This window comes from Polychytrium aggregatum, assembly GCF_025602895.1.
Source record: "Polychytrium aggregatum strain JEL109 chromosome Unknown BJ171scaffold_144, whole genome shotgun sequence".
In the NCBI taxonomy this organism is placed as follows: Eukaryota; Fungi; Chytridiomycota; class Chytridiomycetes; order Polychytriales; genus Polychytrium; species Polychytrium aggregatum.
In genome coordinates, this window is record NW_026516346.1 from 21,551 (window position 1) to 47,403 (window position 25,853).

Below are 25,853 nucleotides of genomic sequence, written 5' to 3' on the forward strand. Positions count from 1 at the left end.
GCGACAGATTGTCTAACTTTTTTGGTCGGCCGTACTTATGTGAACCGAGATGCATTTAGCCACCGTCCGAGTGAGAGCTGCTACAATCCTCCTCCTGGCCGGATATGGGCACGAGTGTTAGAGGCAAAGGTTCTGCTCTCACAATCAAGACTCGCTGGTTTCCTCAAGCTTCTCCTCCCACCGTCGCTCTGTCCTCTCGAGTTCCTGCCGCCCACCTTGCCGCTGTCCTCGGGCCACGCTACACGTTTTCAATCTCCAAGGAAAGCTGCAGTGGCACCTGGCCTCATGTGGAAGCGCCCGGTCTGCTGCTTCCGCAGGCAGTTCGCCTCGTTGTCACTACCTTGGTCAGTACCGTGGGCCGTGGGTGTGTCTGGCAGCGGCAGTCTCCTGGCATCCCAGTGGCCCACCAATCTTTGGCTGGCAGCGGCGTGGGTCAGGGCCCATTTGTCTTCTCTTTCTTGCTCTGTGTGGTGTGAACCGACAACGCCTGACTCGTCATTTTCCCGCTCAAGGATATCCCGCCTGACTGCGCGGATTGGCCTTGGAGGCTCCGAGTCTTTGCTCTGATCTCCACCGTCTGCCCGTTGGTGCCTGCGGATTGCCTCCTGCAGAGATACACATCGTCTACAATGCTACTGCAATTCGTCTCTCGGGGTCCCTGTGCCGTTCCGGCGCTTTCTTCTTTTCGTTCGTCGGCCGGTGGCGCCAGGTGGCCGCAGAACGTGCTCAAGCACCTCGTCCCTCTTTCCGCAGCATAAATTTCGCGCCCGCGATCCTCCCAGTCGCAAAATCCACTCGCTTCCATCGTTGGCTCGCCCTTCTATCTGCCTCCCTCTCCAAGCCTCGAGCCGTATCCATGTCCTTGGCGCAGAAACCCGTCCCCAAGGCCACCGGCAAGCCTTTGACCGCCGCGACTACTGCCCTTGCGGTTGTGTCTTTCCTCTCGTTTGTGTTTGGCTGGATCTTCGTCTACTTCCTGATTGTCAATAAGACTTGGTGCTTTGCCGACTTTTGTGTCGAGTCAATGGGGTCTCGCAAGAACCCCGTCCGAAACACCTTGGCTGTATTTTACGGCTTTCTTATCCTCTCTGCCCTGGTTACCCTTACCGCGAAGTATCGCCCGTCCTTCAAACGGGTCCTTGAAAGCCGCCCCTTCGCCACTTCGACCCTGACTGTCGCCGAGATTACCTGGTTTACCTTGGCGATCGTGATATCCAACATTGTCATCCCCGGAATGATCTGGGTTCCCTACTGGAACATGTGGGTCTCGATGTTATCCATGACAGGCATGGATATGGGCCGTGGATTCCAGGACATGAACTGGCCATGGATCCGTATCGTCTGGCAGACTCTGACCCTGACCACAGGCGACTCGCTTGCGGTTCTGCTTGGATTTGTGGTGCTGTTCATCTCCAAGCACTCATTCCTCTTGAGCCTTTTGGACCTTCCCTACCCCTCCACGCTTCGGATTCATCAGTGGCTGGGATATTCCATTTTGGTTCTCACATGCATCCACTTGATTGTCACAATGCTTGCCTATTCTCTTGATGTCACCCCTTTGTACCAGCTCTTCTTCACCGTCCCCGCGGGCTCTCCTTGGGGTTCTTCACAGTACCTCTACGTTCTCGGACTTGCGTCGTTCCTCTTTCTGGCTGTGGTCACTTTCCTGTCGCTCCCTCGCATCCGCCGACTGCACTTCAATCTTTTCTACTTTGTCCATTTCCTCATCTTCGTTTCGGTCGTCTTTGCATATCTTCATGCCTCCATGTCCATTTTCTACATGATCCCTGGACTCATCATGTACGGCCTGGATGTCGCTGTGCGCCTCTACAAGAGGTACACACGCTCGCTGGTTAAGTCAGCACGCCTGGAATGTGGCTACTGGATCGTCTCGGTTGATGTTGCCTGTACTGGGCCGGACTGGAAGCAGTTCAAAGCCGGCCAATTTGCGCGCGTCTGTGTGCCCTCCGTCTCTAGCATCGAATACCACCCTTGGAGCATTGTCGCCTTCAAGGACGGATCAGCAAGCTTCATTGTCAAGTCCACGAAAAATCCAAACGAGTGGACCGCCCGTGTTGTCCAAGTACTCAAGTCGTCGGATGCCACCTATTTGAGTGTCCAAGGCCCTTTTGGAAATCCAATCCATAAATTTGCCTCTCAATCCGATATCCTGGTTGCGTATGTGGCTGGCTCTGGAATCGCCCCAGCTATTCCTTTGATTTCTCAGGCCAGGGACACCGGTGACCATGTGCCCAAGCAAACGATTCTCATCTGGGTCGCGGCTGCCGACAATATGCACGAATTTTCCCCCATTCAGGATCTCAGGGAACACGGCGTCAAGATCATCCTCTTTAACACCTCGCCCAAGTCCTCTGCCGAACCTCGGGCTGACACACACCAAGGCCGACCCTATCTCCACTCCCTTCTCACCGCACATGTCGCCCCTGCCTTTGCTAACGAGGCTGTTAAGCCCAAAGTCGGTCTATTCGTGTGTGGGCCCGAGCGCTTCACTGAAGATGCTCTGGTTGCAGTTGATCGCTTCGGAGCGGACCAGAACTCCAGGGTTGCAGTTCACGTAGAGTCCTTCGAAATGTAAACAGTGTTTCTCTCGAGATTCCGAGGTTCTGGATAGGCCGAATCGTCTCATTCCCTTCTCAGCACCACCTCTCCTCTCAGTCCCTCCGCTCAGTCCATCCCCTCAGTACCCTTTGAGCACTGTCTGCTCGGGATCTTTCGTCACTTTGGTCCTTATGATTCTTCGTGTCAATTCACATTTCTCCAACTCACATGCCAACACAACCCTGTCGACAATCGCTCCTCAGCCCAAAAAAAATACATGCTTTGATCATCCCATGCACGGTGAGGTGGAATGGGTCCCATTCCTCTTGTCGCAACTTGACCGAGTATCACTGACCTGCAATATCAATTTTGATATCAGCCTCTGACAACGGGAAAACCGCAATTGATAGCGTTGTATGCGATGTGCTTGCGTCAAGCAAAGCCACAAGAAATAAAACAGATCACTTTGGCAGCCTCCGAGTGAAGACCACCGGTCGCTCTCCGATCTCCACAATCGACCTGCATACTGTGATCATGTTGCGCGCCGCATTGACGTCGCGATTCCACACTGTCCGGCAGCTGGGATTCTTGCAGCTCCTGACAAAGTGGGAATTCGCAACACTGGGCGCATCGAGTCCTTCCAACCGAACTGGCTCCAGGCACTTGGAGCACACCTGCGAGGTGTTGAACTCGTTCGTCGAGACTACCTTGACGCTTCCATGATGGTGATTGGGACGGCGTCGGTGGTGCTCGAATTGCTCAAAGTACCGAGCAAACCGCTGCCTCCGAGGGCTGGATGCATAGCCCTTGCCCTGTCGCCATGATGCATTGCCAAAGGCGATCACCACATCGGTCCGTATTGGGGCGTGCTTCAGGACGGCCTTGCACATCTTGTCGACGGTCACTTGGCGTCTCCTGTGGCCCGTGAATCGATGGTGACGGGCCTTCTTGCCAAGGTGGAAGTCGAGCTGCACTCGCAGCTCCGGTCGCAGGACATGGGTGAGATGGACCTTGAAGGCCTCCGAGGACGACACCTTGGGCGAGGGAGTGGTCGACATCCAGGTCTCGATGCTGAGTCGATACTTCATGATATTGTGCCACTTGGTGTTGGACGTATGGCCACACATTTGCTGGTAGTGGCCATTGGAGAATGAGACCACCTCGTCTTGGTGGCCTGGTGCTTGGATGACCGCCGTGAAGATGGAGCCGACTCCAGGATCGATGCCAATCCAAGTGGTGCGATCGGGGTTTGGGTCGCCGATGTGGGCCTGGATACGCTGCTCGGCAGTCGGAGGAGGCTCGATGGTCTCGGTGTGATCGGTTCGAGGCAGAAACTTGACGAGACCGATGGTGCATCCAATGCCATCGGTGCTGATCTCGTAGTTGAACAGCTTCTTGTTCACGTCCCGCTCTTGGAAGAGGGAACTACGCAGCTTGAAGCAACTGCGCCAGAGACGATCCTGGTTGTTGATGCCGTCCGTCAACCGACCGCGGATTCATTCCAACTTTTGCTGCACCTTTGGTCTACAGCGTGTATTCATATTCGAGATGAGCAGCCGCGAGGGGCCGGAAAAATTGATTGTGTTGGTGTCTGCTTCGTTGATCTGGGTCGCACTCAACTTTGCTGCGCACCCAACTCTGCTGCGCACCTTACCTTGCTGCGCCGCTATCGACTTGCAAAGCCAGCGGGGAGGGATGGCTCGATCCACGTGATTGGCAACGGGACAGCGCGACTTCGCAGCCCCGCTTTTCTTGGTCGTGGCCTCGGTTCGCTGAGCGGCCGCCCTTCCTTCCCGTCGCTTTTCTGGGGTGCGCTCTCCTCTCTCCCGCTCGCTTACTCGTAGATCTGCTGTGCCGGGGTATCCGCCGCTTCATCTTCCGATCAGCGACCCCTGGTCCCCCTCCCCATTCTTCAGCAACATGAGCCAAGACTCCCCCGCCACCTCTGTATCTTGGCCCGGTGCCGATCAGACTGATCTGGCTGCTGAGTGTGCCCTGCAGGCCCAGACATCAATCGCCAATCTCCTCCGAGAGTACGATTGTCTCAAAGCCAGCTCCCGAGCTCTGGGTCAGCAGCTTTTCGAAACCGAGCAGGAGCGCCTGCGACTGGAGCAAGCGCTCTCCGAGCTGGGGACCGCACGCCAAGCGGACCTTCACTTGCTCGACGAGGAGCGGTCGGCCGCCGAGTTTGAGCGAGCTGAGTTTCTGAAAAAGGTTGATCAACTCACAAGCTCGGCTCATTCGCATGAGGCTGAGTCGGAGCAGCTGAAATGTCGCATCGACGTCCAAACCAAGCTCGTTATCGCAGCCCTGGGCGATCAGCGTCAGATCCAAGATGGCTCCGCAACAAGTCATTCCTGCGATCTTGGAACCATTGACGAAGGTCTTAGCCGCGCTTTGGATGAAAACCAACAGCTTATTCGAAACTTGAGCCGCTCCGTTGATGAACGATCTGCTGAAATGTCAATACTGCAGACTCAGCACCAAGTGGCCCTCGAGAGGCTGCAGGAGCGATTCAGCAGCAGTCGGGACGATAAAATCAGGTCAATGCAAGCCCTGGTCGAAGAAAAGGAGCGGCACTCATCCTCTCTCCAGGATCAGCTCCAGTCTTTACAAGCTCGGTCTGTTCAGCTGGAGGAGTCGCTGCAACTGCTCCAAGACCAGCTGGCAGCCCGCCAGGCCGAGTTCGAGGCCCGCACAAATTGCTTGCATGACCAACTTGCTGAAAGCACAGTGCAGATCCAGAGCAAGTCAGAAGCACTTGAGGCCCTTGCCGTTGACCTGGTAGGCACCCGTTGAAAATATGCCCTTTGTTGTCGATGCCGTGTTGCTATATCAAGCTATGACTGATGAAACTAACATCGCTGCGTATAACAGCATGCGCAAAAGATGGACATGGCCTTACTCAAAGCCCAAAATCAGGAATCTACCGAGCAGAGTGCCCATTGGCATTCAGAGTACCTGGCGACGCTGCGCTGTCTTGACGCTGAGAAGGTCGTCTCTGCTGATTTGCGTAGGACAATTGAGACCCTTGAAGCCCGAATCGTCGATCGAGATGGCGAGGTTGAGTTGCTCAGCGCACAAGTAGATCGGCACTCAGCCGCCCTTGTGGAGAATTCGACACAACTCAAAATGGCCCATGAGCAGAGACTAGATCTTCAAGCTCAAAGTGAATCAGCGCTCCATACGGCTCGTCGAGAGCATGAAGCGGCGACTCAGGCTCTCGCGAATCGGCTTAGCAGTGTCGAAAGCGACCTTGTCTGCGCCTTGAGCGAAGTTAAGGTGTGGAAGGATAAACGTGAATCACTAGAGTATATTTCTGCGCTGGAGATCCACGAAGCCTCCGTGAGCGAAAAAATAGCGAAGCCTCTCGACGAAGTTGCCAACAAATTTCTTCAACGCCGACTTTGTGAACTCGAACGAGATAAATCACTGGCACTCTATGCCCTTGGGCTTTCAAAGGGGATCCGCCAGATCCAGAAGAAAGTGCGAAAGTTGGTGCCGCCTTCATATGTGAACCATGACATTATTCAAGACTATCCGGTACTCCGATCATTCGTCGAAAGCGCCTCGGACTCTGAGTCTGATTCTGAAAGTGACCGCCTCTCAGAATCGACAGCATTCTCACATGGCGATGGTATGCATCACTTGCAGTTGGCGGGAGAGTGGACGTTAGCTCCAGCAACGAGCTCCATATCTGACGCGATTATTGCTTCACACTTGATGCTTCCATCACCGACTGTTCTCCGTTGCCTTAATGCAGTCGTGCTGCCAGAGGCCACGGAGAGATGTGATCTCGGTGTTGAAACGTTCCCCCACCCCCAAGATGATCCATCAACATGTCCGTGCCCCTTGCCTGCACAGCTTGATGCTGGCCTTCGTGACCTTGGCAAGGTGTCCCATGCCATGACCGAGCTCCAAACTGTCTTTAGCATCTATATCGCTGAGAAATCTCGACCTGAAATCCAAGAGCAATATTACAAGCTGCATAACGACCACACAGACCTTCTTTGCGAGTTTGAGACGACCCAAGCGCGGCTTGTCAAGCAGGAAAAGGATCTTGAAATCGCTCATGACGCCCACAGAGAATCGCATCGCTCCATAGTTTCGTTGAATGAAAAGATGGCAAGCTTAACTAAGGATCTCCGCGAGAAAACCGAGACTATTGAGGCGCAACAGGCCCAATCGTATCGAGATTCGCAAGCCTGGAAGGAAAGGCTCGATCGCGTCGCCCATGAGGGCCAGACGACTCTTGCGGCTGCTCGCTCTCTTGCAGAGCAACATCAAGCGGAGTTGGACGTTGTTCGACAGAACTGTCAAGAGAGAGAAGAGGAGAACGACTTACTGCGTGCTGATATTACCAATATCCGCGATGCTCTCGAGGCTCGAGTCGCCGAACTTGGTACCACAGCGAAGCAGCTTCTCGATTGCCAGAAAGACCTCCAAACGAACCAAGACGAGCTAAAAGATCTTCGCAAAGTCCACCGTAATCAAACGACTGAGCATATGAGCACTCTCGCATCTCACCAAGCCGAAATTGCCATGCTGAAAGAATCGAACGAAGACCTGAGAGCCTCGCTTTCCAAAGCCCAAGAACTGTCCGAGCAGTTTGAACAGGAAAGCACACGCTTCAAAAACGAATCGGCCTCTCTGAGCGGCCGGCTGGCAGAGGCGACGCTGCAACTGACTCGAGCTCATGAGCAGGCGGATGTCCTGAGAAAGACCCTCGAAGATGAGCAACGCAATCAACAAGATCTGATCAGCAGCCATTCACTGACTCAGCAGCAGCTGATCGACAGTCAGAATTGCGCACAAGCGGCTCAAGAACGTCTGGCATTCCTCCAGGGAGAATTACTAATTGCCCAAAGTTCACTCGATTCGGCGCTCACCAGTCAATCGGCTTCTGCCCAGCTTCACGCACAGGAGCTTGAAACTCTCCGATTGTCAGAGGACGCAGCCAAGGCTGTTACCAGAGCCTTGGAGAACCAAATCGAAATAGAAAAGCATGAACGATCCTCAGCGCTCCTCCGCGAGGCCGAACTAAAGAATAGGCTCGATCAACTTTTCATCGATCTAACCGAGTCGCAAGATCGCACTCGACAGCTCGAAGCAACCTTAGGGCAATCTCAAGAGACAGCTAGTTCTTTGAATATTCGCCTCGCTGAAGCGGAAAATAGCAATGCCGCCCTTCAGGAGGAGCTTGCGGCCGCCAAAACATCCTTGTCCGAATTGGCGGAAGCCAAGGCCAGTATCGAAGCGACGTGCACACAGCTGCAACACACATATGAAGTAGAAACATCCTCGCTCAACGAAATCATCAGCGCCCTCAAAGAGCAGCTCTGCGAGCAAGATCTGGCCGTGTCGCAGGAGCGAGCAATGGTCCGCCAGCTGCAGGAGAGAGTTGGTTTGCTCACAGAGCAGTACAGCCTTGCCGCAAACGAATCGTCCGCGATCCAAAGCAAGCTCGAGGCTCTCGTAACTGAACACGTCAACTCAATTGATCAGCTCAAGGTTCAGCAGGAGTCTACCAACGAAGAAGTTGCGGCACTCCGCGAAGCTGTACGCTCCGAAAAAGCGCATACGACAGTGCTCGCCGCAGAGAACACCACCCTCCTGACTCAGCTTCACCTTCTGGAAACAATTCAACTTGAGCTTCAGTCTGTCCAGACGGAGTGTGTCGAGCTTCGCCAGTCTCGTGATGAGCTTATGACCAAGCGCACGAGTCACCTTCATCAAATCGACGAACTAGAAAGTCTTGTGAAGTTGCGCTCTCAAGAAACGGATCAACATCTCAGCAAGTGTGCGCAGCTTCAGAGCTTGCTCGAAGCGAAAGAACAAGCTATCGAAACCCTTTCCTCGGAGATGAAGGCCCTCCGTGACTCGTCCGAAGCGCAGCTCAGCGCGCTTCAGGCAGAGCTTGAGTCGCATCGATTGCGGCTTGAATCGTCGCTCAAGGAACAGCAGCAGGCCCTTCGGGAGCGGGACGAGAGCCGAGCACATCACGCCCAGGCCTCAGCAGCACTCTCAGATGTCGAGGCTCAGATGTCGAATCTCAGACAATGTAACGAGGTTCTGACAGTAGAGTACGAGGGTCTCAAGCAAACCCACGAAAAACTCATTGCCTTCAAAAATTCTGAACTGGCTCGTCTGGAGCAGCAACTTGGTGCTTCGATTTGCACCGGCGAAGAGCTCACTGCCGAGGCAACCTTATTGAAGAACGACATTGCGCAAAAGCAAAACCAAATTGATGAGATCTCACTGGATCTCGAGCGACATCGCACTCGCGCTGAAGTGACTCGGGTCGAATACAAGGCACTGCAAGATGAAAGGGACATGAAAATTATCAGCCTCGAGGCCCAGATGACAGACTCGCTCTCCAAAATCAATGAGCTCCAATCCCAGTTTGAGGAATGTCGGCATCGAGAACAAAATGTCCAGAGCAAACTCGCAGAGGCTGAAGCACAGATTCTCCAGCTCCAGCTCCGCCATCAGCCCAGCCCGGCTAACGGTGCCGAGGACATCCAAAAGCTCCAATCAGACAATCAGATGTATCGGGAAACGATCAAAGCTCTGGGTGTAGCAAGTGAAGATGCAGACCATCGCGTTGCCCGCATGCAGGAAAGACTTGATGCTGTCCAGCGCCAGTTCGAGCTGGAAAGAGCCTGCCGTGAACGAACCGAAAGAACGATGAGTGAGCTAGAGAGCAGATTATCGATATCTGGACGATCAGAGAATGCCCCACTCGTCGGAATGTTGCGGGTCCATCCCATATCTCCGCAGGAGAAACTCGAGGCCGCCATGGGTGGAGCTGCATACGACCTTTCTGCAGCAGGGGCGAGTCCAGAAGCAAGTCTCCACGATAGCCTTGGAGCAAAAGCCAGGTTGTCTGGTCACCGATTTACTCTCAAACGCCAAGGTACCTGCCCGCATTATCAGTGCGGTCTGGGGTCGCCGAGTGGATAACCCTGCATGTAGGAAGACCCGTGCGGCTCACAGTTGGCACTCGCTCCCTAGGTGATGATCTTGAATCCACCGTCAAGTCCGAGTTCCCGGATCATCGTCAAGCCGAGACAGTCGGTGGTCTTGCCATGTCTGACACCAAATCGCCCAAGAAAGCTCGGATCGTCTCCGATTCTGGTATTTCAGCCCGTGGGAGCAAGTGGGGAGCGAGTGGGAGGGGGTGGTATCGAACATATCCTTGGTTCAGCAATAGAGTCTGGCAGCTTAATCTCGGACCATTCAATCAACAGCACATATTGGCGACAAGTCCGAGGAGCATTTCCCGGTCGTAAGTACCAACAAGCCCTGCTCATGGCTTTGCAAGCGCAGGTCACTCTCTGATATAGCGGCGACCAATTATTCACCTATAACCTCCCATCTGGTCATCAAATTGCTGTAGGCGACCACTACTCCAACAAAACCACCAAAGATCGACGCCTACAAGATCGCCATTTCGTTTTCCGGCTTCAAGGAAGGCACAGAGTGGAATGCGGCTCTGAAACAGGTACGAGTGAAAATTCCACAGATATGCATCCGTACCTGCACTGTTTTCGCCCCAAGGCAAGACAGTGGAACACTGGCAAGGACACCCTTCCTCGGTTTTTGCTAACTTTTTTTTTTTTTTGCAAACACCGGCTCTCGGTTTAGAAATTGGCAAACTGCATCAAGCAACTGGGCAACGCCGTGATTCTTCCCTCATCCGAGGAGTATGATAAACGAACCAGTAAGGACTCGCTTCTCCTCCAACCGTGCACCCGGCCTGTGTTTCAAACTGGAGTTGGCCGACCCTCTAAACGGCGGCGATACTTAGCGGCTTTTGGTCTGATCACGACCTTGCTTCAGCACATCTGATCAGCCCACCCACATCCAAGACCGTCAAGGCATATTCGGCCTGTCTTATGTCAAGTTGGGTCATCCACGATTACAACTGGGTTCTGCATTCGGCTGCTCGGTAGGTCAATGGCGAATCTGCTTGTGGCAATCGAGGTTTCACCGCTTAATCTACTCCGTGCACGATTATCAGGGGACGATGGGTCGAGGAAGATCCTTACGGCTTCAAGAGTACAGAGACGCCATTCAAAGGTAGGTTTTGCCATTCATACATGGGCATCGCGATCCTGCCGCTTTGGATACCTTGTGCTTGTTCGACTCACGAATCGTTGTTTGACACACACCCCTCACGCCCACTTTAACGGCATCGCACATTCAGGCAAAACATTCTTCATCGCCGATTCTTATCGCGTCGAGAACGCAAAGAAAGAGTTCAGAATTCGCTACCTGAAGCAACTTGTCGAAGACTACGGCAATGGTCATATCGGAACTGATGCTGCTTCGACTGACTTCATCATCCGGGCGGCAGACGATCGAGGGTGAGTGGCCGCTGCAGCGGACTGCATGTCCGTGAATCTGGAAAATGCCGTTTCGTCAGCGCAGAGTGCTCCGCAAGTCCACAATGGCCGGTGGCATCCGTCATACAATGCTAACCCGAGCCTGGCCTGGGTGCTGTGCTGGCTTGTGTGTGTTGTCCAGGCTCTATGATAAACCTACTCTGGACTGGAACCACTTTGTCCAGATGATCCCGCTCACTCCAAGCCCAAAGGCCAAAGCCCGATCCCAAGACACATGACGAGCCGCTGCCTCGCTTCACTTGCCAACAGTCGCCGCACAATACAGAGCACCGTTCTCGTTTCGCTTGCTGCACCGGGCCGCTCTCTGCTCTGGTGGATGGATCGGCGTGTGGGAGTCGGAATTTGGGACGCGACACAGCGCCCGATTTGGCTGGGGGCGAGGGCACGTGATCGAGGGCGCTCTCGCTGCAACGAGACCAGCATCTCGCCGGACCGGCCTCGGCTTGCTCCGCCCACCCACACCCCAGCCAAGTTTCCTTCTCCCAGCCGCGCTGGCTTGTGTCCATCTGGTCGCCCATCTCTCCGTGCCTCTTGCATTTCCCTTTCCATCGACCACCACCCCGAGCCTCTTGATTGGCCGCCCCAGTCGCATCCCCTCCATCCAAGCCGCTGCCCAGCGTTGCATCGCCCACTTCTCTGCTTGGCGAAGCTGACCTCATGGATCCAACTGGCTCTCTCGCGGCCGCGGATGCAGCCCCTCTCGCTGCAAGCACTCCCTCATCGCCCTTGTCACTGCCCTCCCACATCCTCGGCTTCTTTTCCTATTCATTTACCCTGACGCTTTCCTATAGACTCATTGTGTTTGTCGTTACTGCAACGGCACTTCTGCTGTACCTCATCGTCCGCTATGTTGTCTTGAACAAGTACACTCGGCTTCCTCCTGCCCACTCGGCCACCAAGAGCGTCGCTCCTCCGTTTGATCTGCAACCGCCCGACCACGCCGAAGACGACAAAGACGGCCACTCTCAAGGATATGCTGAAGATTTTATGAGTGCATTCCTGTCGTCCATCAAAATCTTTGGCTATCTCGATCGTCCGGTGTTCCACGAGCTTGCCCGCCACCTACAGAGCCGGAAGCTCAAGGCAGGCGAGATCCTGTTTGGAGCAGACGACGACAAGACCGATTTCTATGTCGTCGTCGAGGGCTCTGTCCAAGTCTTTGTCAAGGCTCAGAACTCTGAAGAGGAAGACCCCGCCCTGGAGCCCATCGATGATGAAGATGCCGAGTTTGGTGTCCCTGGGCATCACCTCCTCAACGAGGTTGGTCCAGGTGGCTCAGTCACCAGCCTCTTCAGCATCCTCTCCATCTTTACTGCCGATCTTACTCTGCCCAAGGAAACAGTCCTCCGAAGCCGCTCAGCCGAGCAAAGCCCCCATGAAGGTACCTTCCCCGACGCTTGGTTGCGGGTGCGTGGCTGTTGGTTGTGTGGCTGTTGGTTGTGTGGCTGTGTGGCTGTAGTATCCGAGTCTCGATGCGACTTTGCCTGTTTTGATTGAGCATTAGTTTCTCACCCAGCATCTCTCATTATGCCTTTAAATGACCGATCGAACACACCCCGACTTGACCTTCTATGTTGGTATTGTCACTGATTCATGTTGCTGACCCATGCTCTTGGCCCATCGGTCCCTCGACCGATTCTCCCCAGGAGAAACCCGGGTGTCCCCCGAGCCCACACCTTCGTTTCCAGTATTTCCTGAGCTCAAGCGCATCGAGTCCGGCAACGCCATCAACGACCCTACCCCAACCCTCGGCGACTATCGCCCTGATGAAACGGATCCCAGTCTCGAGTCCGCCCCAGATAGTGGCCGCCAGTCTGTCTTGACTGACATTGTGGCCCGAGCCGCAATCGACACCACCCTTATCGTTATTCCGGCTGAAGCCTTCCGAAAGCTCACCGAAAAGTTCCCAAACTCTGCCGCCCACATCGTTCAGGTGATTTTGACGCGCTTTCAGAGAGTAACCTTCTTGACGCTCTATCGCTATCTCGGTCTCACCAAGGAGCTGCTCAAGATTGAGAAGACCGTCAACGAATTTGCTGGATATGGCCTACCTGACGGCTTCTTCAGACCCGGCACCCTCGAACGCCTGCACAGCTACAGCGCAAACACCTATCGAGCTTCGTTTGAGACCGTATCCTTCACAGACATCGAGGCTGTCGGGAACCACAGCGTCTTGCGCAAGCCCCATCGGCCCCCGGGCCTTGCGTCTCGAACTTCGCACTCTCGCCTGAAAGTGGTCAGAAAGCCACAAGCCGAGGATTCGGACGCCGAGCCGCCCCGCATCAAAACCTCTGCCATCCCAGGCCTTTTACCCAGCGTCAAAACTCCAGCATTTACCAGCGTATCGGCCATGATCCCGCCTGAAGACGAGGAATTCATCAAACAGTCGGTCATGGATTGTATGGCTCAGATCCTGGGTGTCGGCAATACCCCCGTCGACATGCTGCTGCGTCGGCCGGCTCTATCGACCAAATCCAGTGAAGCCCCTACACCTATCAAAATCGTTATGGACGATTCGGAGGCCAGCTCAGCCCAGTCATCGACTTCCTCCTTGCCGCATGCAGCGCCACTCTCTCATGCCTCGTCTCTCTCAATGACGACCGCCGATACCGCCACGGATATGATTCAGATCATGTACTTTGAGCGCGGCGCGACACTGATAAAAGAAGGCGAGCGCAACGATGGCCTCTACTTTGTGATTGATGGCATGCTCCAAGCTTCCATGAAAACCCAGGTTGAGGTCTCTATGCAGCCCAAAGCTCGCCAAACCACCTACGATGCCGAAGTTACTGAACCCCGCGGAGTTCAAACGCGGTCTTTTCGCAAGAGTCTCTTTTTGATCAAGCCTGGTGGTCTGGCTGGATATCTTGCCGCCCTGACAGGTATGAACGTTTGTAATGGCACTCACCTCCACCGGCGGCATCTGAGAACCGATTCTGCCCTGCTCGTTCGCAATCGATTTGGGGAGGAGGCCCGCTTGGTCGTGCTGAGCAATCCTCCAGCAGCTTTCAGCACCCGCCACACTACGGCCGTTTCATGGACCATTACCGTCTAACTTGTCTCGATCACGCTTCGTTTACCACGATGGAACTAAGGCCATGCCTCATTCGTGACAATCCGAGCAAAGAAGGATACCCTCGTCGGCTTCATGTCTCGAGCCAATCTTGACCGCCTCGTGGAGCGTCATCCTGCTATTCTTCTGACTCTAGCTAAGCGACTCATCAGTCAGCTCTCCCCAATCGTTCTTCACATCGATGTCGCCCTCGAGTGGACCACAATCAGTGCCGGCCAGTTGCTCTGTCGCCAGGGTGACCACTCGGATGCACTCTACATAGTGCTCAACGGGCGACTCCGCAGCATCGCTGAACACCAGCGGAATGGGGAGAAGCAGCTTGAAATCCTTGGTGAGTACGGCCAAGGTGAATCAGTTGGCGAACAAGAGGTGCTCACGGACGTGCGCCGACCAGCAACTATCCACGCCATTCGAGACACCGAGATTGCGGTTATGCCCAAGACCCTGTTCAATACGCTGTGTCTTCGCCATCCCGAGATCACCATCCAAATGGCCAAGATCATTGCCACCCGCTCGATTTCGACCCCTCAGCGTCTTCCAGCCTCGTCCATTATTTCCGATTCTCTTGGCGCTGCTGCAGACCTTGGCAAAAACAACGTCAACCTCAAGACCGTGGCACTGCTGCCCGTCAATGGAATCACCCCCATAGCCGAGTTTGCCGACAAGCTTGGCGATGCCCTCGAGCTCATCGGCGCCAGTGTCGCTCGTCTCAATACCTCTGCGGTTATGAGCAAGCTTGGAAAGCACGCTTTCAATCGCCTTGGAAGACTCAAGTTGAACAACTGGCTTGCCGAACAGGAAGAAAGCTACAGGATCGTTCTCTATATTGCCGACGGCGGCGTGAACGCACCGTGGACACAACGGTGCATCCGTCAGGTAGATCAAAGCCCACGCGGCAGTTGCTCAGCAGCTCCGCCTGGATACCAGTCCAGGCGAACGCACTGAGTTCGGCCTGTCCTGTCCTGTCCTGTCCTGTCCTGTCCTGTCCTGTCCTGTCCTGTCCTGTCCTGTCCTGTCCTGTCCTGTCCTGTCCTGTCCTGTCCGCGTTGACTGATTTGTTTCTAACCAGCCTTTGATCACATCCCCATTCTTATGGCGCCTCCTCCAACCACGGACTCATTATCTCATCCTTGGTGGCGATGATGCTTGCCACATAGGCCGACTGTATTCTGTTAGTTGGTCTCGGTGACGGCGATCCATCGATTGGAGAATTTGAGCGACTCCTGCTCGGTATGAAGACTACGGCTCGCAAAGAACTCGTTCTTTTGCACTCAGAGCGCCGATGTCAATCAGGAAGCACCGCACGGTGGCTGAAAAACCGGCTCTGGATCCATGCCCATCATCATGTATGTCGTCGGCCTCAATGCCGGTTCATCCACTGGGCGGTACCGTGGTATCCCACCCCAAACCAACCGAGTTCCTTCGACTAGATGTTGTGGCTTGTTGTTTCCGGGTTCGTTAGGCTGATCCAATAACTACAAAGACGCATCCTCGCTCACAATTCCCACCCCCGTTACCGATCCTGCTGGTGTCCTAGGTCCACATGCCGATCATTGGTCCCAAGATCTTCAATGACAGCCGTCGGCAGGGTACTCTTCTTCATTTGCGTCATCTGCGAGGCCAGCTCTCCAAGTATTATGCTCAGGTGACCGCAAAGGACTTCAAGGCAGATCACTCTGCCATGACCTCGCCCAATATCTATACCGGCATTCGATCGGACTTTGCGCGTCTTTCGCGCAGACTGCTGTCCCGCTCAATCGGCCTTGTCCTCGGCGGAGGTGGAGCCCGTGGCTTGTCTCACCTCGGTGTGATCCGAGCATTCGAAGAAGCCGGCATTCCAATCGATATGGTGGGCGGCACAAGCATCGGCAGCTTCGTGTCGGGCCTCTACGCCCGCGAAAACGACCATGTCTCGATCTATGGCCGAGCAAAATCCTTCAGCGGCCGAATGACCAGTGTCTGGCGCCAGCTTATGGACCTCACATACCCTGTCACCAGCCTATTCAATGGCCACGAGTTCAATCGTGGTATATGGAAGGTAAGCTTAGTGTCTCGTCTGGGAACAGCAAGGCCGTTTTTCGTGTGTAGCTGGGAGGGTATTGGATCGCGACATTCAGGTACAGATTGATTCTCTTGGAACCATCCGGGGTTGCCAGCGCCACCGTCCAGCGGCTGGCTGGGTGAGCGGATAGGCGTGTACTTGCTAATGGGACGGCTCAGGCCAAGTCTGACTAACACACACGGCTCGATGCGCGCCAACAGTGCTTTTCCAATACCCAGATTGAAGACTGTTGGCTCTCCTTCTTTGCAGTGACCACCAACATAACGTGGTCTCGAATGGAAATCCACCAGAAAGGCTACATGTGGCGCTACATCCGCGCGTCAATGTCGCTCTCGGGATACCTGCCGCCACTGTGCGACAACGGCAACATGCTTCTGGACGGCGGTTACCTCAACAACCTGCCGGCAGATGTTATGCGATCGCTTGGCGCCGAGACGATCGTGGCTGTAGACGTTGGCAATGTCGACGACACTTCACCTGTGAACTATGGCGACACGCTCTCGGGCTGGTGGGTGCTACTGCGGCGCTACAATCCCTTTGAAAAAACCGACTATGGCAAGATCCCACAACTCGCCGACATCCAGTCGCGCCTGGCGTACGTGTCGAGTGTCAAACAACTCGAGGAGGCCAAGCGAGTCGAAGGGTGCTACTACCTGCATCCGCCTGTTCACAAGTACGGCGTCCTGAGCTTTGATAAGTTCCAGGAAATTTACGAGACCGGCTACCGGTTTGGTCAAGACATTGTCCAAAAGTGGGAGAAAGACGGTACCCTGCAGAAACGGTTTGGGGTTCGTAAGGACGACGGCAAACCAGGCAAGACTGGGCACGCTCGTCGTGCCTCTATATAGAGAGAACTAGTGCTGTTGCTGTTCCAGCATATCTGGTATAGGAATGCCGGCCTGTCGCCTGTCGCCTGCCACCTGCTGCACTTCGTTTCATTTCCTGGTGTACTTTGTATGCACACTTGCTTTCTTTTTACTTTGTCGCGCCATCGCTTTTGTCTGTCTCGCCTGGTCGGCCCAGTCTTGGGTCCCCCTGTCAAGTCACCTCGAATGTCTGCAGCGCACCCGAAACGGGTCACTCGTTGTCGAGTCCAGGGTGTCACTTTTTTTTTCAGATTTCGGAATACACATCCATACATTGGCAGTGGTGTACATAGCCCCGACCTCATGACGAGCGCCGTCCAAGACCCACACGGAGGTCGATCGGCTTGGTCGACGAACTGCCTTGATGTTGCCACCCCGCCCCACCCCCCAAAAAACTCTTCCCACATCGACCTCCATCCGAGTAGATGAGTTGAATCGCACCGACGGCGGAGCAGCTCGAAAGAACCAAAGAGCCTCAGGAAATGACAGGCTTCGCCCGGCTTCCGTGTAGTAGATAGCATGTGATTCCCTTGGATGACCTCAATAATACGTGTATTCTCGTCTAAAAGATTGTTCGCCAACAAGAAACCAAGTGTCCTGTTGCATTTGCACGGCTGTGCCGGGTCTCCAAGGCCAGGGAAGACAGGGTGTCCACTTTGACGACATGGAGCGCATGTCTCCCCATGATCATGTCAGCCGCAGCGGCGTCCCTGTCTCGGCGACTATTCCAGCTCGAGGAGGGTCTGTCGCTTTCGGTTCACCACCAGTCGAGTTACATCGGGGCGGGAGTAGTGACCGGCCAAGTCAAAGTTCTGGCGCTCCTCGCGAACGCGCTGATGATTCAGGACCACAACGACAACGGCTTCTCTGCCGACGATGGGCTCAAGGACCCATCGACCGTCGGGACCGGCGACGCACGAGCCGCCGTTGGCAAACGATCCCGATGAATGGGCCTTGATTTCGGCTGCCTTCGGGATATCGTCCGGAATATCATCGGCGTGCATTGTGCTGCTGACAGAGATGACAAAGGATCGGGATTCTTGGGCAATGAAGCGAGTGATATCCTCGGTGTTGCGCAGATTGCCAGGCCAAAGGGCAATATGGAGATCCTCGCCTGGAAGCAAGGAGCGGAGAGGTCAAGACGAAAGCGTTGATGGTGAGTGGTAGACATGGAGGGTCAGAGCCTGGCGAAACCTGACCGACAAGACTCAAACCATGCGAGCCAATGAGAAAAGCAAGCATCTGGATCATAGTCCAAGGCAGGCATCAATGGCCGATCGTCCAATATCCGGAACAAACCTACCTTGAGCATAGAGGGCCGCTCTGGAGAGAGGCATCCAGTTCTCGAAGCAGTTGAGGGTTCCGTAGGTGAAGCGGCCGAGTGGATGCACAACTAGACCATTGCCATCCCCCGGCGACCAGGCCAGACGTTCCTGTTTGGGATCAAGAGGTGTCAGCGACAAGGCTCTCCGATAGTCGTCCGCCACCAGCCCAATGCCGGTCTTTACCTCATAAGTTGGGCAGAGCTTGCGATGAGCGCTGGCAATCGTGCCGCGGGCGTCGATCGTGACTGCCGTGCAGTAGAGGCTGTGTCCTCCTCGGTCCTTTGGACGCTCGATGGTGCCGAGAACGACAGCGATGCTGAGCTGCCGGGCAAGAGCGCAGACAGAGTCAAGGTGGCCATCTTCGATGCAAACAGCTTGATCCATGTAGTGCGCATGGATCTCCTTCTGAAGCGGATGGTCCCAGCGAGCGGCATCGGTGCGCTCAAGCCACCAGGGATAACCAGGGACGAGAGCTTCGCCAAAGACGACCAGCTGGGCGCTCTGTTGGGCAGCCTCGCGGATGGCCTCATGGACCTTGGCAAGGGTTTTGGTGCGGTCGAGCCAGACGGGGGTGATCTGGGCCAGGGCGACCCGGACTTCGTCGGTGGAGGCGTCTGCAAAGGCCATGGGAGCAGCAGAATCGATCGGTGCAATCCGAGATGAAAAAGACGGATCTGGAGCAGCGCTTGTGGGGACGAGATCTTGGGCGACGGCGTTGTCGTGGGTCCTTCCCGAGAATGGCGTCAACGAGAACCACGATCGCCGAGCAGCGCCGGGTGAGACGGTTCAGGGCTCGGGTGTCGATCAGAGTCGTCCGATTCACAGCCCACACAGCCCACGCCGGCCAACAAGTCGGTCATCCGCGTGTTGGGGGTGTATTGTTTCCGAGTGAGTTTGCTGCCCAGAGCGCAGGTTCTCGATATCGATAAATGGGTGTGTATTTGGAGCGCCAGGGAAAACAAAAGGCAGCAACCAGCAATCGAATCAGGCGTGCGCGTGATCCGTGTCGTTCATGGCATTAAGGAAAAAGAAAGAAATGCATACAGGGGAGGAGTTGTGGAGGGGACGCAGCGATGGCACACATCTTTGCCAGATCAATCAGTCATCGCGGGCACGGATCATGAGCATCTCATAGACAGACATGACCGTGTACTTTCGGTTCTCAGCCTCGGGGAAGACGATCGACCGGGCAGGGTTATAGAAGACCTCGTCGTCAACCTCTTCTTTCTTGCGGGGCAGGCAGTGCATGAACTTCCAGTTGGGTTTGGCATGGCCAGACTTGGCCATGGCCTCGGTGATCTGGTGACAGAGGAAACCGAGAGCGGCAGGGAGCGAGTCAGCAAATATCACAGCATGTGACAAATCGCGACAACGGCAGCAGCAAGAACAGGGTGATAAGCAGGGTCAGACCCAGGGCACGAGTGTTACCTGGTAGCCGGCAAACTCCATCAGGCGCTTGGCTTTCTCGGCCTCTTGGCCCATCGAGACCCAGGTATCGGTGATGATGACATCGGCGCCGTTGATGGCGACGAGCGGGTCGGTGGTGAAGCTGATCTCGCCATACGATTCGTCGCCGTTTTCGCCGCCACGCGAGTTCTTGAGGGCGAACTCGACAACGTCAGACTCGGGCTGGTAGCCCTTGGGTGTGGCAACCGAAAACGAAATGCCAACACGGGGCAAAGTGGTCATGAGAGAATGCAGGATGTTGTTGGCATCGCCAACCCAGGCGACCTTCAGGTTCTTGAATAGCGGAAGGGGAAGGGGGCCCTCGTGATCGAGACAATCGGGAAGATAGGTCTCGTAGAGAGTCATCAGATCGGCAAGGATCTGCAGCGGGTGGAACTTGGCCGTCAACGCGTTGATGACGGGAACCGTAGAATGAGCCGCCAAGGTCTGCAACAGGGAGGACATGGAAACGGTGAGAAGTGACGCACAAAAGGCGAAGCAAGGATTGGGTGGTCAGAAGACATGCGATACGGGCGAACGAGCGACAGGACGGAACCACCAACACAAAACACCTACCTCAATCTCAGAGTGCTCGCCAACTCGGGCCAGGATAGCGTCAACCATGCTACTGACGACAATGGCAGTGTCCATCAGGGGCTCTCCGCCAGAGATCTGGATGTCCTCCTTGCCCAAAAACATGGGATGGCCACCAAAGTAGGCCCATCCGGCCTCGGCAGAAACACGAGTACGGGTGCTTCGCTTGGTGAAGATCATGGCAAGAGTCTTGCCCTTGAAAGGGAGAGAATTGGGGGTCGAGTGCGTCGACTCGGCCTTCATGAAGGCCTTGATTTCCAGGGCCCGGCGCACGAGCGAGAGAACCTGAGGAGTCGAAAAGTCCTTGAGGGCAACAAAGTGCTTGACGCCGCCAAAGCAGACATCAGGTCCGCCGTAGGGGATGTGGTAGAATGCCTTGCGCTGGGCAAGAGAGTTGGACAGGGTGGGAACAAGACCCTTGGGGGCGGGGCCGCCGAAGGAACGGGCAACGGAGGCCTGGGACGAATGCTTGAGGATGGTGTTCATTGCAGCAGATCGATACGAATCACAGAGAGGACGGTGCGGGATGCGATTTATAGACCGGAGGTTTTCCAGATCTGGCGGGGCACCAAGGTGAAGCGAAGGTCGGGTCAGAATCAACGAGCAGACTGCGAGAATCGATGAGGGAGAGGGATGGGAGACCGGTGGATTGGCAGCATCATTCGTGATCGGGCGCAAAGCCGAGCGGGGACTGGGGGGGTGTGCGACGGCAACCAGAGAGGCGAGCGAAACACGGCGATAACACCGAGACAAGCAGCGGCACTTACTTGGTCAGAGATGTAGTCAAGCTGGACTTTTTCAGACGTGTGGATGTAGCAACAAATCATCGACCTTTGATCTCTTCAAAGGAAGGAGATAGGTCCGAGGTTGCGGAGAACGAACGAACGAGCGGGTGGGTGGCGAGAGAGATGCAAGACAGCGATCGGGCAGCGCCGCAGGTTATATATTCCCGCCGCTGGCGCGAAAAAACGCAGTCGCCTCCGCGATAGGCCAGATAAGAGCATTACGTCAGCGATGACGGGCCGGACACATGACCGCGCGCACAAGGCCGTGCGCAGCGCGTTGCCGTGCGACGGCGGGCGGACACGGCGTGGCGCAGGCGCACGGGACGCGCCACGGGACTGGCTGCGGCTGCGCATGTGCGGCTGGCCACGGGCTGGCCGGGAGGGACGTGTGGCAGTGCCGGTGCACGTGGTCAGCGATGGTGTCGCCGAGTGTGGCGGTGAGTGTCGCAGAGAGTGGACGATGGGCGTCACCGACCATGTGAGTGCACAGCCGAAGATCAATGCCACAGACCAATGCTGCAGACCAATGCTGCAGATCAATGCCACAGACCAATGCTGCAGATCAATGCTGCAGGCAAATGTCGCAGGCGCTCTGCGCCCAAGGGCACATGCGTGACAGATGCGTCACAGCCTCGCGATTTTGGCCCGCGCCGTGTCACCAGTCGTTTCGTCACCAGCCTCATTTCTCCACCATCTCTCCTCCACCATCTCTCCTCCTGCATCGTCTCTCCTCCTGCATCATCTCTCCTGCACCATCTCTCCGTTCCGCACATCGCCATCGGCACTCGTCGGCATGGCCCTGTCCCTGCTTCCTTGGCTGCTGGTCCTGGTGCTTCCAGCATCCTCTGTCGTTGCTGCCTCGCTCGATCCCTCTGGATGCACCGCCATCGCCTCGGCCAATCCTCCCCTTTCCAAGGACTATGCCGTCCCAGATCCCTCCGACAACAATGTCCTTATCAACTGCATGAACTTTTGCCAGGACCGCAACAGCAACATCGCCCCCGCCCGCATCGCGGTCTTCTGGCAGCAGTGCTCCTCCAGCCCGCAGATGTATTGCACATGTTTCCCGACCTATGTCAGCTATCCATCGACCACCTGTGGCAGCAAGAGCCCAGGCACATGCGGCGGTGTGCCCTGCGGAGACTGCACAGCAGCCCTCTTCTATGATGTACGTTCGCTCGGCTGCTCGCCATGTTCACTTGGATTGGCTTGAGACATCTCATACCATCAACACATGTCTGTACAGATCACCGGTGTTGTTCGACCACCACCACCACCTCCTCCTCCTCCTCCTCCTCCTCCGCCGCCGCCGCCGCCGCCGCCTCCGGGAACCACCTCGCAAGCCCCAGGATCCACCGGCCCGCCGTCTCCTGCCAGTACCTCGGTCTCGAGTGGCGCACCATCTGGGTCCATGTCGGCGGCGTCAACACAAGCAACCGCCTCGGTGTCCGTTTTGCCCCCGTCGTCTGTCACCGGCTCGGTCATGTCTGAAGCATCGCAGAGCGTCACATCCAATCCAGCCGACACAAGCCTACCCTCCGGGCTGCTCCCGCCCACACCGGCTCCGAGCGGAGGCAGCACCACCGGCAGTACTGCTACTGGCTCCTCTGCGAGCACAACCGCGGTTGTCATGTACGCCACCATTGGCATTCTTATCATCCTTCTCGGCAGCCTCATTATCTATCGGTCGAGGAGAAAGCTGAACCCGTCCCGCAAGCCGAGATCCAGTCCCGACCAGGAGCCTGTTTCGCCACTGATCAGTCATGCCGCCGCCATTGCCATGGTCCCCCTTGGCCGCCAGTCCTCCGATGATGGAATCGGCCTCGTGTCTTTCCGCCAACAGACGCTACCACCGGATTCGTCCTCCCAAGCGCATGCTCAAGTCCAAGCCCAGGATCCAAGCTCTGTGTCTCGAGCGTCTGCGATAGCTGTAGAACCAACAATAGTGTCTGTACCATCGACTTTGACGGAGGAGCGCTTGACATCCGCAACTGCCCAGTCCGACATTATAACGGAGCCGAGCCCAGCCACAGAATCCGACGAAAAGTTCATCTTGTTTGTCGCGATGAGTGCTTACCACCCAACCGCTGACGACGAGCTCGAGATCAACACCGGAGACATCATTGGAATCCGGTTAGTGCCTCGTTTGCGATGACGACGGGCCCTCTTCTCGATTGGGGTACTTTTTCAACAAGCATGGCTCTGCGCAAACTCTGATTGCTCATGCTGGTCCTGTCTGTTCGATCCTCACCAGAAACGGCGACACCACCAAGTCCCGCATGAAAGGCGTCAACACCACCACCACAAAAACCGGATTCTTCCCTGGCCGCCTCCTGACCAGCTCGCTGAGCGCAACTGGGACTGAATCTGCCGGGTCGGTGGTGTCTTCTAGGGCTTACCAACAATCCGTCGAACCCAATCAGCCCGATTCGCAGGATTCTGCCCATGCGTCCCGCTACATCGTCTCGGTGCCGTTTCAGTCCCAAAGACCCGACGAAATAACCCTCCGCAGCCACGATACCGTGCAAGTCCGGTGAGTAGCCCTGTTCAGCAGAGGCGTCGATGGCTGTGCTGGAGCCGGATGCCTACTGCAAGTTCCTAGCAGCTCGTTTACAAGCCTTTTAACCTCTCGCCGCTCTGTTTCTTTCGCCCATGCATCGCCATCTCCAGCCATTGGTTTGAAGATGGTTGGGTTTATGGCACGAACGAAGCCACTGCTCAATCCGGGATCTTTCCATCAACGTATCTACAACCTCTGGACCCTGTCGATGCGCCCCCGGAATACTCTGAGAGCGGCCAGCGGTCGCCACCAGGGAACAAACTCTAGACAGACCCGTTGCCTGCGTGTCGACCTATTTGGGTGTGGCAGCTGCAACGGACACTCGCCGCACGGGCATCATACGACTCTGGATTCCGTGTGATTCCAGATCATGCACGAATCTATGACACTGTCGCTGATTCTGATACATTGTAATTCCATTGCCGCCGTGTTTAACATGGGACGAGGCGGGGCTGCTTTGTCCGTCCCGAATACATGAATGCATGAATGCATGCACACTCTTGTGATTCTCACTGGCAATTTATCACAATCAATTTTTTCCGGCTGCTCGCGGTTGCTCATCTCGAATATGAATACACGCTGTAGACCAAGATGCAGCAAAAGTTGGAATCCGGCCATGGTCGGTTGACGGCATTTGGTATCATCTTGAGCCAATTGACGGTGGTGGTGGGCGATTGATGCGGAGGAATGACCAATTGTATCATTGTTGGAAGCTCCACTCCGATTGCGGACAAGAGCCACCACCATCTGAATCTCTCTGGTTGGGAACCTAGTCAAGCGTGGCTGTGTGTCAGCGAGATGACATGATCGCTTGGCTATCAGGCAAGACTCACCTTGACAAGATGTCTTCCCACGACTGATTGAGCGAGCGATGCGTTTCTGGATCTGAATCAAGGACGCCAGTGTGAGCATCTCTGCCAGCCCAAAATGCGCTGGTTTTGAGGAGATTCTTTCTTCCCCAAGGGCGGAGCCAGCCATCGCTGCTATTTTCTCGCCAGATGGCTCCCAAGAGAAAGACACCCCGACCCCGACCCAGGAGAGTCATTGGGTGATCCTGGGTCGGGGTCGGGGTCGGGGGGTGTCTTTCTCTTGGGAGCCATCTGGCGAGAAAATAGCAGCGATGGCTGGCTCCGCCCTTGGGGAAGAAAGAATCTCCTCAAAACCAGCGCATTTTGGGCTGGCAGAGATGCTGCGCAGTGGCGTCCTTGATTCAGATCCAGAATTGCATCGCTGAGCAATGAATGAAATGACGCGGTATCAGTGCCTACCGACCAATAGAAAAGCAGAATATAAATGAATGAAACCAAAAGAACCCCTGCTGTCTACATTGGAGCCGGCTGGAGCCGGATGGGAGCGGGAAGAAACAATCCAGAATGCATCCAGGATCGAATGCATTCTGCGCAGCATGAGACACGTGATAAAGTACTTCTGGGCGAATGCCGAGGATCTGGTACCCACCACCGTCAATCGGCTCAAGGTGATACCAAATGCCGTCAACCGACCATGGCCGGATTCCAACTTTGCTGCGCCACATACAACGTGACTTTCAGGTGACCGAGATGAGCAGCCGCGAGGAGCCGGAAAAAATTGATAGTGGGGCTGGCTCCACAGCAAATCCGCCCCGGCTGCGGCCCTTGTGGCACGCCGGCTTTCGGCCTTGGGCGATCTCGCCGCTGCCTCGATTTCTTGCCCTTCTCACCACCACCCCGATCAGACCGCTCCTGCATCGGCTTGCTGCTGCTGCTGCTGCTGCCGCTGCCGCCCAACCATCGCTGCAACAAAGCTTTACCCATGTCCGATGACACACCGAGAGACCGACGGCGCCAGCGTGCCTGCCTGTTATGTGGTCTGATCAAATCCACCAGCCAATTCCAGAACGACGGCTGCGACAACTGCTACGTTTGGGTCAAGACCGACGTATCCTACTTTGAGTACACCTCCGCAAAGTTTGATGGGGCCATCGCCATGCTGGAGCCCGACTCATCTTGGGTAGCCCGCTGGCAGCGCATCGACAAGTTCTGCAGCGGCATTTATGCCATCCGAGTATCTGGCCGCATCTCCAAAAACCTGGAAGATCGCCTGGCTGATGAAGGCTTCAAGTATCGTCCGCGCGACGGATCGGCGCAAGAATAGGGGACCTAAAGACACAACCGGATGGATCGTCGCCATCGACTC

General features: G+C 55.6%; 8 protein-coding genes across 8 annotated transcripts; 5 read left to right on the forward strand and 3 right to left on the reverse strand.

Annotated features, from left to right (window-relative positions):
* Positions 1-856: 856 nt before the first annotated feature.
* BJ171DRAFT_615436 (uncharacterized protein) lies at positions 857-2,596 on the forward strand (the record flags this gene model as incomplete). Its single annotated transcript, XM_053115328.1, has 2 exons — positions 857-1,836; positions 1,978-2,596. 2 exons carry the CDS (start codon positions 857-859, stop codon positions 2,594-2,596), a joined length of 1,599 nt encoding a protein of 532 aa, XP_052961669.1.
* A 1,757-nt stretch (positions 2,597-4,353) lies between these two features.
* On the forward strand, positions 4,354-11,249 carry BJ171DRAFT_542063 (uncharacterized protein). Its single transcript, XM_053112961.1, has 11 exons — positions 4,354-5,343; positions 5,437-6,196; positions 6,323-9,475; positions 9,574-9,696; positions 9,810-9,847; positions 9,959-10,063; positions 10,207-10,282; positions 10,402-10,510; positions 10,583-10,641; positions 10,769-10,928; positions 11,089-11,249. The coding sequence occupies exons 1-11, from the start codon at positions 4,480-4,482 to the stop codon at positions 11,183-11,185; spliced, it is 5,544 nt and encodes a 1,847-aa protein (XP_052961670.1). The 5' UTR covers positions 4,354-4,479; the 3' UTR covers positions 11,186-11,249.
* Positions 11,250-11,624: 375 nt separating this feature from the next.
* Positions 11,625-16,950, forward strand: BJ171DRAFT_434169 (uncharacterized protein; the record flags this gene model as incomplete). The annotated part of the gene is made up of 6 exons (XM_053107937.1): positions 11,625-12,374; positions 12,667-13,849; positions 14,063-14,916; positions 15,198-15,386; positions 15,578-16,078; positions 16,303-16,950. The coding sequence occupies 6 exons, from the start codon at positions 11,625-11,627 to the stop codon at positions 16,948-16,950; spliced, it is 4,125 nt and encodes a 1,374-aa protein (XP_052961671.1).
* A 538-nt stretch (positions 16,951-17,488) lies between these two features.
* BJ171DRAFT_606648 (hydrolase, carbon-nitrogen family protein) lies at positions 17,489-19,016 on the reverse strand. Its single transcript, XM_053115219.1, has 3 exons — positions 18,477-19,016; positions 18,272-18,401; positions 17,489-18,082 (listed from the first exon to the last, which is right to left on the reverse strand). Exons 1-3 carry the CDS (start codon positions 18,918-18,920, stop codon positions 17,691-17,693), a joined length of 966 nt encoding a protein of 321 aa, XP_052961672.1. The 5' UTR covers positions 18,921-19,016; the 3' UTR covers positions 17,489-17,690.
* Positions 19,017-19,153: 137 nt separating this feature from the next.
* BJ171DRAFT_468317 (mitochondrial ornithine carbamoyltransferase) lies at positions 19,154-21,230 on the reverse strand. Its single transcript, XM_053108566.1, has 4 exons — positions 21,101-21,230; positions 20,316-20,890; positions 19,722-20,186; positions 19,154-19,592 (listed from the first exon to the last, which is right to left on the reverse strand). The coding sequence occupies exons 2-4, from the start codon at positions 20,817-20,819 to the stop codon at positions 19,392-19,394; spliced, it is 1,170 nt and encodes a 389-aa protein (XP_052961673.1). The 5' UTR covers positions 20,820-20,890; positions 21,101-21,230; the 3' UTR covers positions 19,154-19,391.
* Positions 21,231-22,449: 1,219 nt separating this feature from the next.
* BJ171DRAFT_542073 (uncharacterized protein) lies at positions 22,450-24,320 on the forward strand. The gene is made up of 3 exons (XM_053112962.1): positions 22,450-23,251; positions 23,373-23,651; positions 23,789-24,320. The coding sequence occupies exons 1-3, from the start codon at positions 22,530-22,532 to the stop codon at positions 23,943-23,945; spliced, it is 1,158 nt and encodes a 385-aa protein (XP_052961674.1). The 5' UTR covers positions 22,450-22,529; the 3' UTR covers positions 23,946-24,320.
* Positions 23,836-24,770, reverse strand: BJ171DRAFT_67596 (uncharacterized protein). The gene has a single exon (XM_053115807.1). It carries the CDS (start codon positions 24,654-24,656, stop codon positions 24,015-24,017), a length of 642 nt encoding a protein of 213 aa, XP_052961675.1. The 5' UTR covers positions 24,657-24,770; the 3' UTR covers positions 23,836-24,014.
* Positions 24,771-25,469: 699 nt separating this feature from the next.
* On the forward strand, positions 25,470-25,811 carry BJ171DRAFT_434180 (Spt4/RpoE2 zinc finger-domain-containing protein; the record flags this gene model as incomplete). The annotated part of the gene is made up of 1 exon (XM_053107938.1): positions 25,470-25,811. The coding sequence occupies one exon, from the start codon at positions 25,470-25,472 to the stop codon at positions 25,809-25,811; it is 342 nt and encodes a 113-aa protein (XP_052961676.1).
* Positions 25,812-25,853: the final 42 nt, after the last annotated feature.

What these genes read in the sequence shown, in the direction of transcription:
- BJ171DRAFT_542063 (XM_053112961.1), top strand. Translation starts at nt 4,480, where the DNA reads ATGAGCCAAGACTCCCCCGCCACCTCTGTATCTTGGCCCGGTGCCGAT. An exon ending in GGAGTATGATAAACGAACCA is followed by an intron (nt 10,283 to 10,401) that starts GTAAGGACTCGC and finishes ACCTTGCTTCAG; the next exon opens with CACATCTGATCAGCCCACCC. An exon ending in TACAGAGACGCCATTCAAAG is followed by an intron (nt 10,642 to 10,768) that starts GTAGGTTTTGCC and finishes TCGCACATTCAG; the next exon opens with GCAAAACATTCTTCATCGCC.
- BJ171DRAFT_606648 (XM_053115219.1), bottom strand. Translation starts at nt 18,920, where the DNA reads ATGGCCTTTGCAGACGCCTCCACCGACGAAGTCCGGGTCGCCCTGGCC. An exon ending in AGCTCTGCCCAACTTATGAG is followed by an intron (nt 18,402 to 18,476) that starts GTAAAGACCGGC and finishes GATCCCAAACAG; the next exon opens with GAACGTCTGGCCTGGTCGCC. An exon ending in AGCGGCCCTCTATGCTCAAG is followed by an intron (nt 18,083 to 18,271) that starts GTAGGTTTGTTC and finishes CCTTGCTTCCAG; the next exon opens with GCGAGGATCTCCATATTGCC.
- BJ171DRAFT_468317 (XM_053108566.1), bottom strand. Translation starts at nt 20,819, where the DNA reads ATGAACACCATCCTCAAGCATTCGTCCCAGGCCTCCGTTGCCCGTTCC. An exon ending in GCGAGCACTCTGAGATTGAG is followed by an intron (nt 20,187 to 20,315) that starts GTAGGTGTTTTG and finishes TCCCTGTTGCAG; the next exon opens with ACCTTGGCGGCTCATTCTAC. An exon ending in TGGAGTTTGCCGGCTACCAG is followed by an intron (nt 19,593 to 19,721) that starts GTAACACTCGTG and finishes CTCTGTCACCAG; the next exon opens with ATCACCGAGGCCATGGCCAA.
- BJ171DRAFT_542073 (XM_053112962.1), top strand. Translation starts at nt 22,530, where the DNA reads ATGTCGGCGGCGTCAACACAAGCAACCGCCTCGGTGTCCGTTTTGCCC. An exon ending in GGAGACATCATTGGAATCCG is followed by an intron (nt 23,252 to 23,372) that starts GTTAGTGCCTCG and finishes GATCCTCACCAG; the next exon opens with AAACGGCGACACCACCAAGT. An exon ending in CACGATACCGTGCAAGTCCG is followed by an intron (nt 23,652 to 23,788) that starts GTGAGTAGCCCT and finishes CGCCATCTCCAG; the next exon opens with CCATTGGTTTGAAGATGGTT.
- BJ171DRAFT_67596 (XM_053115807.1), bottom strand. Translation starts at nt 24,656, where the DNA reads ATGGCTGGCTCCGCCCTTGGGGAAGAAAGAATCTCCTCAAAACCAGCG.